General features: G+C 51.7%; 1 protein-coding gene across 3 annotated transcripts; it reads left to right on the top strand.

The window, feature by feature from the left end:
- Nucleotides 1-654: 654 nt before the first annotated feature.
- On the top strand, nucleotides 655-8,490 carry TNFSF14 (TNF superfamily member 14). 3 transcript variants are annotated; one of them, XM_023540684.2, is made up of 4 exons: nucleotides 655-1,021; nucleotides 3,533-3,569; nucleotides 3,840-3,878; nucleotides 5,109-8,490. In XM_023540684.2, exons 1-4 carry the CDS (start codon nucleotides 803-805, stop codon nucleotides 5,534-5,536), a joined length of 723 nt encoding a protein of 240 aa, XP_023396452.1. In that variant the 5' UTR covers nucleotides 655-802; the 3' UTR covers nucleotides 5,537-8,490. The 3 variants fall into 3 exon arrangements, with proteins under 3 accessions (XP_023396452.1, XP_023396451.1, XP_023396453.1); XM_023540683.2 differs by having other exon boundaries at nucleotides 3,837-3,878; XM_023540685.2 differs by lacking the exon at nucleotides 3,840-3,878.
- Nucleotides 8,491-8,700: the final 210 nt, after the last annotated feature.

The raw sequence follows: 8,700 nt of genomic DNA, 5'->3' as shown, positions 1-8,700 counted from the left end.
CTGGATTCGAACTGCCAATCCTTTGGTTAGCAGTGTAGCACTTAACCACTATACCACCAGGGTTTCCAAAACACTGTATATATATTTAAAAACTAAAACTAAACTGTTGACCTTGAATGATTTTGACTCCTGGAGACCCCACATGTTACAGAGTGGACCTGAGCTCTGTGGAGTTTTCTTGGCTGTCACCTTTACTGAACCTGATGAGCAGAGCTTTCTTCCGCAGTGCCTCTGGGGGGGGTTGAACTGCCAGTCTCTCAGTTAGCAGTCAGAGGCAAACTGTTTGCATTACCCAGGATCCAAAACACTATACATTATTTCCTTATTCATTAGGTTGCCCGTCTTTCTTTCCCAACTTGACTCTGAGCCTCAGGAGAGCAGGGGCTTCTGTCTCACTCACTGCCGTGTCCATGAGCCTATCTAGTACAGTACCTGGCCCCCAGGACATGCTTCGTAGATACTTGGTGATCAAGTGAACGAAGCAGCTAAGGAGGGGACCTGGGGCCTCTCCCTGCCCCACCCCGGTCCCCACCTGAGTCACATTTTCAGATGCTTCTGGAAAGTGTGAGACATGGCATGATTGAGAGTGAGCTGGGGCCGGGGGTGGGGGGACAGGAAAGAGAGGAGAGTGTGTGGGGAAAGGGGTGGGGCTGAACCTCAGTTCTAAAGGGAGCCGGCCCTCGAGCACCGTTCTGCAGGGTGCAAAGCGCAGGGGTGTTAAGCAATCCCGGCTTCCTCCGAGCCTGCGAGACCCAGCACGCCAGCCTTGCCCCGGGTGTCTCGGGGCCACATCTGCCAGGGCATGGAGGAGGCAGCTGTGCAGCCCTCGGTGTTTGTGGTGGACAGACAGACAGACATCCCATTCACAAGGCTAGAGCGTGGCCGCCGGAGGCAGGCCTGCAGCGCTGCCCGGCTGGGCCTGAGCCTCGTCCTGCTGCTGCTGGCTGCTGGGCTGGCCGTGCAGGGCTGGTTCCTGCTGCGGCTGCACTGGCACCTGGAGGAGATGACTGCCAGCCTGCCGGTGAGTGGGTCTGGGGGCTCCCTGCGGGAGGCTGGGGGTGTCTCCTGGATCCCTGCGCATCTGTGTGTGTGCAGGATGGGAGCTGCACCAAGGGTGTCCAGCTGAATCCTTGGCTTTCTGGAATCCCGGGGCAAAGTTAATTTGCCTCCCTGAGCCTCACCTTCTTCATCTGTAAAGTGGGGATGGTAATAAGAGTGCCCACCTCGTAGGGCTGCTGGGGAATGAAATAAGAAATGGCATGCTTGGTGCCCAGCACGGGTGGCACATTCTAAGTGCTCAATGAATTGGAGCCAACATTAATAGTATTATTACTCTTGTTGTTGATAGTTGCCATCAAGTCGATTTTGACTCATGGTGACCCCATGTGTGCAGGGGAGAGCTGTGCTCCAGAGGGTTTTCAAGGCTGTGACCTTTTGGAAGCAGATCACCAGGCCTGTCTACCGAGGTTCCTCTGGGTGGGTTCCAGCCACCAACCTTTAGGCTAGTAGTCAAGTGCTTAACCATTTAATTATTATTATTATTATCATTAGCTTCTCTGGAGCCCTGGTGGTGCAGTGGTCAAGCTTTCTACTACTAACCAAAAGGTCAGCAGTTCGAATCCACCAGCCTGTCCTTGAAAACCCTATGGGGAAGTTCTACTCTGTCCTATAGGGTCGCTAAGAGTCGGAATTGACTTGGCTCCAACGGGTTTTTGGATTTATCAGCCTCTCCACGATCACCATGTCTGTGATTATCATTAACCCCTTTTGAGTGTCTCTGTCTGTCGGAATCTTTCCCTGTGTCTGTTTCTGGTTGGCTGTGGATCTGTTTCTCTTTCTGTCTGCCGTGCCTGTGGGTCTCTGTGTGTGTCTGTGTGACCAACACCATGACCATATGGCCTTGTCCTCCTGTGTTCCTTATCTTCACATCCTTCTCCTTGTGTCTGGATCCATGTGTCTGCCCATGTGCCCATGTGGACCTATGCTGTTGGCCTGTGTCCATATGTAGGCTTACCACATGTCTGTAATCCATGTGTTGGTGCTGTGTGTCTTTGTTCCTGGGTCTCTGGGTCTGTAGACCCATGTGATCCATCAGCCACACGTTCGTGTGTGTTGCGTCATGTGTCATGTACCTGAGTATGTACGTAAATGCTGAGGTCTATGCCCCATGTCATGTGTCCGTATCCAGTGCTGGTATTTGTGTCTACATGTCTAGATGCCCAGATATGCTTAATTTTATTTATTGAACAAACACTTTCCATGTGGGATAAAAATCACCCAGGTTCAATTCCTGGCTGAGGCACCGCATGCACAGCTACCACCCGTCTGTCAGGGGAGGCTCGCATGTTACTATGATGCTGAACAGGTTTCAGCAGAGCTTCCTGACTAATATGGACTAGGAAGAAAGGCCTGGTGATCCACTTCTGAAAAACGGTCCATAAAAACCCTTGGACCACAGAGTTCCGATCTGCAACTGACCACGTGGATGGTGCAGGACAGGGTGGGATTTTGTTCCGCCGAAGCTGGGGTCAGCAAGAGTTGGGGGCCGACTTGGCAGCAGCTAAGAGCAACCACAGGTGTCAGACACTGGGAATGCTTTGCACAGATTAATTCATTAAGCCCTAAGCAGGTATGATGGTAAAATAGAGGGTGAGGGAAAGAGAGGGAGGCCCTCAAGGAATTGATTGACACAGTGGCTGCAGTGATGGACTCAAACTTAGCGATAACTGTGAGGATGGCGCAGGACCAGGCAGTGTTTCATTCTGTTGTACACAGGGTCACTGTGAGTCAGAACTGATTCCAAGGCACCTAACAACAACAAAATACCACAGATCTCTCCATTTACAGAGAGGGAAACTGAGGCACGGGGAGGTTATGAGGCTGCTAGGCAGTGTGTGTGTGTGTGTGTGCGTGCAGCTCTGTGTACATGTTTGAGGGTGGTGGCTGCGGGCGTGGTATGTGTCTCATGTCCACGTGTCTGTGATGTCAGGCCGTTTGCATGACGCCAGGGCATCTGCATGACTTCGAGGCATCTACATGGCATGGGGCGTCTACGTGACATGGGGGCGTCTATGTAACTTTGGGGTGTCTACGTGGTATGGGGGTGTCTGCCTGAAGTTGGTACGCTTCTGTAATGGAAGGGCCTCTGGGTGATGTCGCGGTGTCTGCTTGACATCAGGGCATCTGTGTAATAGGGTTGTCTGTTTGATATTGTAAGGAGCCCTGGTGGCACAGTGGTTAAAGCCACTGCTACCGGCGGTTCAAACCCACCAGGAGCTCCACAGGAGAAAGATGTGGCCATCTGCTTCAGTTAAGATTACAGCCTAGGAAACCCTGTGAGGCAGTTCTACTCTGTCCGATAGGGTTGCTATGAGTCAGGACTCCACGGCAGTGGGTTTGGGTGTGATATTGGGATGCCTTTTGATATCGGGGTGTCTGTGTGATATTGGGGTGTCTTTATAATGTTGGGGTGTCTTATGAGGCTGAGGTGCGGGCCCCCAGGCCCTCACCATGGGCTCCTCTGCATTTTCAGGTCAGGGACGCGGGCTCCTGGGAGCAGCTTGTTCAAGGTGAGTCAGGGCCCCGGGACAGGGAGGGGTGGTTCCCACGCTGCCCCCCAGCCCATTGCCCAACACCATTTGCACAACTTGCCCCAGCCTCACAGGTGCCCTTCCCCCTAGTCTGAGGAGAGGAAGTTCGGGCCACTCCGGAAGGGTGGGGTTGACACCGGGAGATGGACTCAATGACCCCGTGGGAGGTGCCAGTCCTCCTGGGCTCCAGGGCTGCCCCTGACCTCCCACTGCCTTCCCCTCTGACCTCTGACCCTTTCTCCCCAGAAGGGAGGTCCCACCAGACCAACCCAGCAGCACACCTCACAGGTGAGGGGACCCTGGGTGTCAGCACGAGGGGGGTTGGGGTGTCTTTGGGAGACCAGACAGACCATCCCAACATGCCTGAGACACTCCTGCTTCCCTGGGATATTGATCCCATGGGACACCCTCCACTCATTCATTCATTCATTCATTCAATGTGTGTTCACAGAATGGCTGGGACTTGAGTCCATATATTTTTAATTTTATTCATTTAATAAATGCCATAGAGTGCTTACTATGTGCCAGGCACTGGTTGTGCTTTACACAGATTTATCCACTGAATCCTAAGCAAGCACTACTCATAGCTCCATTTACAGGGATAGAAACTGAGGCGCACAGTTTACTGGACTGCAGCATTCTGCCCTGATTCCTTGGTTCTGCCATTTATGCGTTTTGACACTTTTGGGAAGTCATTTAATTGCCCTGTGCCTCAGTTTCCCCCTTTGTAAAGCAAGTGGTACAACAGTTAAGCTGCCAACCGAACCCACCCAGAGGCTCCATGGGAGAAAGTCCTGGAAATCTGCTCCTATAAAGATTACAGCCAATGACAGAGACTGGAGAAACCCCTAGAGTATGGCCCCTGGATGCCCTTTTAACTCTGTACTGAAGTCACTCCTGAGGTTTACCCTTCATCCAAAGATTAAACAGGCCCATAGAACAAAACGAAACTAAATGGGTACACCAGCCCAGGGGCAAGGACGAGAAGGCAGGAGGGAACAGGAAAGCTGGTAACAGGGCACCCAAAGTCGAGAATGGGAGAATGTTGACATGCGGTGGGGCTGGCAACCAACATCAATTAAAAACAATATGTGTATTAATTGTTTAGTGAGAAACTAATTTGTTCTGTAAATTTTGATCTAAAGCATAGTAGAAAAAAAAAAAAAAGATTACATCCAAGAAAACCCTATGGGGCTGGTGTGTTCTGTCACGTGGGATTGCCATGAGTCAAAATTGACTCCACAGCACCCAACAACATCACCAAAGCAAGCTGCTTCGCCTTTCTGTGCCTCAGTTTCCCCACCTGCCAAATGGGGATGACCTATGACAAACAAATTACTTTGCCTGTCTGTGCCTCAGTTTTCCCATCAGCAAATTGGGGAGGAAGTGAGTTCACATATATAAAGTCCTCGAACAGCCTAGCCCCAAAGTGGAGGCTCAGGGACGGGTGGGAATGGCCTAGGGTCCCACAGCAAGCCTGGGGCATGTACTGACTGCTCCTCTCATCTCTCTCCACAGGGGCCAATGCCAGTCTGACAGGCAGTGGGGGCCCACTTCTGTGGGAGACACAGCTGGGCCTGGCCTTTCTGAGAGGCCTGAACTACCGAGATGGGGCTCTGGTGATATCCCAGGCTGGCTACTATTACATCTATTCCAAGGTACAGCTGGGTGGCATAGGCTGCCCGCAGGGGCTGGCTGGCAGCCTGCCTGTCACCCATGGCCTTTACAAGCGCACACCCCGCTACCCCAAGGAGTTGGAGCTCTTGGTCAGCCGGCGGTCTCCCTGTGGGCGGATGGCCAGCCCCAGCGTCTGGTGGGACAGCAGCTTCCTGGGCGGCGTGGTGCACCTGGAGGCTGGAGAGGAGGTGGTCGTCCGGGTGCCTGGCGAGCGCCTAGTCCGGCTCCGCGATGGAACACGATCTTACTTCGGGGCCTTCATGGTGTGATGGTGGAACGAATGGGAGGCTGGCAGGCAGAGACCTCAGAGGGTGCCCCAGGAGACAGAAAACCCAATACGAAGAGATTTGGGAGACTCCTGGGGAACCTCAAAACTCAGGGGCCAAGAACTAAGCCACTTTCCAGATGGAAGAACCAGCTGGCTGTTGCAGAGGACCTAGAACTTCAGATCCGGTTATGGAAAATACTGAAGCCAAAGACCCAGAGACTTGCGGTCCTGTAGGCCCCCAAGTGTGGGGGTAAAGCTGATTGCCTGATATTCAGGAAGAAGGAATGAGGGTGGATATTTATGCTTCTGATTCAGAGTGAAATGGGACTTGGGGGTTCAGGGACGTGGCTGGAGAAAGAAAATGTCACCGCCCACCCCACTCTCACGAGGATGGGTGGGAGGAGGGTCATCCCTGGACTCATTTCTGTGGAGGGCCCAGCCCAGCCTCACATACGGTCCTAGTCACACACTTGAGTACCACCCACAGGCTTGTGGCCACATTCAGCCTGGCCACTCAACATTACGCTCGGAGACATAAGCCCCGCAGTGTGCTGGTAAACATTTAACACCCACCTCTCCTGGGAAGGAGCAGCTTTGTAGTGATTGCCCATTTCCATGGTGTAAATTCTCCTCCCACCATGACTGATTTCCAGCTACCAATGTATCATCCACCAGCTGGGTGCATTGTGCCACTGCTAAGCACACACTTCCCAGGAGGGTGAGGATTCCACAGATTGGAGACCGTAGTGGCCTCGGCCACTGCAGAAAACCCAGCACCCTGCCCAGGGCCTGGCACACAGCAAAAACCCAAAACCAAACCCACTGCTGTTGAGTCGATTCCAGCTCATAGCAACCCTATAGGACAGAGTAGAACTGCCCAGTAGCGTTTCCAAGGAGCAGCTGGTGGATTCGAATTGCCAACCTTTTTGTTTGCAGCCAAACACTTAACTGCTTCTCCACCAGGGCCCCGGCATGCAGCAGGCACTCGGAAAATTTTTGCTAATTGAAAGAAAGAGCAAATGAATATATAGGTACGCCTACAGCATCGTAGAGAATTGATCACACAGCTCCACAATTTCAGTCGCCCTTTCACAACCACAGATACAGACACTCAGAGCATCAGAGTCACACACAACTGCACCATCACACACAAGTCACACCATCGGAAGCAAACATTCAGCGGACACAACCTTTTGAATGTACAACACAGTCACCAACAGGTCACAAGACAATGTTGCAAGTGCATAGTCACAGACACTACCTCATGGTCACGGCCATCACACATAGCCATACAATCACATACAAGTTAGGAGACAACATCGCAACCACAGTCATACAAGCCACGCCTGTCACACATGACCACATGACTGCATACAAGTCACAGCTTTGTGAACTCACAGTCATAGACACTGCATTATTACCATGTAAAATGCAAACAAAAGTCACAAGACAACATTGCAACCAGTCACAAACACTACCTTGTAGTCACAACCATCACACACAATCACACACAAGTCACAAAGAACATCACATCACAGCCTCACAGTCACACCCAGTCACGACCATCATACCAGACTTGGCGTAAGTCGCATCACAATCTGACCCAGCTATGTACACAGCAATGCAATGACAAACACACAACATCACACACACACAGCTTGGCCTAAGGTTCCTTTCTAGCCAAGACTAATATATACTGGGGTTTGAACCATACCCTGTGCCCAGTCCTGGGCCTTGACTGCTGGTCGTTGAAATAAACGGCAAACATTTGCACCTGGATCTGTCTAGTTCTTAAGGGAAGAAACCTGCTGGGAAAGGCGGGGCAGAGTTATTAGGTCCCAAGAACCCCTTGAGGAAGGGGAGGGTTGGGTAGGGGAGCAATGTCAGCCTAAAACAGGCAGCTGCTCACAGAAACATAAGGTTGAGTATAATGATCCATGAAGGTCATTTTACACATGAGGAACCTGAACTTGTTGACCCACCCCCAAACGCAGGTCTGCCTTTCCCTCAAATCCACAATCCCTGTCAGGGTAGAGGTCATACCCTGCAAGGCACCCTTACTGCAGACATCCAGGGCACAGCGACAGTCTACCAAAGCAGCTGGAAGCTTGGAGTGAGTGGAAGCAAGAGGGGGGTATAGGGGCGAGACCAGGGGCAGATAATTCCTTATACATCGGCTGACCTATGCTAATGAGCATATATCACTGTGTGGCTGGAGGGAGGTCTTAGTTCCTAGGACCCTAGGATAAGGGCACAGGCCCTGCAGGTGAATTAATGGTTATAATATTGTTATTGTCGATACTATTATTGTCATTGCTGCACAGTACAGGGGTGGAGAAAATAAGCTTTACAATCAGACCTTCCTGGATTCTAATTCCACTCTACCTCTTACTGGCTCTGTGACCTTGAGCAAGTCCTTTTTCCTCTCAGTGCCTCAGTTTCCTTGTCTGTCCAAGAGAGTCAACAGCAGTACTCGCCTCCTAGCTTGCTGTAGAGGTTCAATAAGACCAGGCATGGAAACTGTTTGGTATGATGCCTGGTACACAGTAGTAGCTCATTACGTGTGCAGATGCTGGAAGTGATTTAGAAATATTAATGAAAACTAGTATTTGTTGGGCAATTTCCACATGCTAGGTATCACGTGCGAGTCACATCTTTGTATACGTGCTTCAGTCCTGGGCAGAAATATCATTGTCCCCTTATTCCAGATGGTAGGAGTTTCCTGCCTCCTCCCCTTGCTGTGCTGGTGGGAGGTGGGGCAGCCCCAAATGCTTGGCCCCAGCCCTCGCTAGAGTTTCCTTTACTCTTATCATAGCTTTTCTGTTTCTGTGGTTTTGATGGGGAGACCAAGGTGTGGAGACATTGTATTTATAAAAGCCACCGACTTCCGCCTGGGGATGGAACCTCTCACTAACTTTAACCTCCAAATATCATTCCTGGGAGGGACCTCCCAGCCTTGAAGAGGAGGAGAGAGAGGAAAACGGGGGTGGGGGGGTGGGGGGAGGCACTAAGGAAGCAGGGGAGGGGAAGAGGAGGAGGGGCTAAAGGAGAAGGAGAGCAAGGAAGGGAAGGGAGGAGACGGGAGAAAGACAGAGGAAGGAGAGAGAAAGAAGGGGAGGGGCAGAAGGAGGAGGAGGAAGGTAGGGGAAAGGGGGCCCTGCAGGG

Source organism: Loxodonta africana, chromosome 3 (genome assembly GCF_030014295.1).
Source record: "Loxodonta africana isolate mLoxAfr1 chromosome 3, mLoxAfr1.hap2, whole genome shotgun sequence".
Lineage (NCBI taxonomy): Eukaryota > Metazoa > Chordata > Mammalia > Proboscidea > Elephantidae > Loxodonta > Loxodonta africana.
The sequence above is the reverse complement of the archived record's forward strand: the minus strand, read 5'-3'. Positions and strand labels throughout refer to the sequence as shown.

Excerpts from the sequence above, each read along its gene's own strand:
- TNFSF14 (XM_023540683.2), top strand. The coding sequence starts at position 803 with ATGGAGGAGGCAGCTGTGCAGCCCTCGGTGTTTGTGGTGGACAGACAG. Across the intron at positions 1,022-3,532 it reads AGATGACTGCCAGCCTGCCG|GTCAGGGACGCGGGCTCCTG; the intron begins GTGAGTGGGTCT and ends CTGCATTTTCAG. Across the intron at positions 3,879-5,108 it reads CCCAGCAGCACACCTCACAG|GGGCCAATGCCAGTCTGACA; the intron begins GTGAGGGGACCC and ends CTCTCTCCACAG.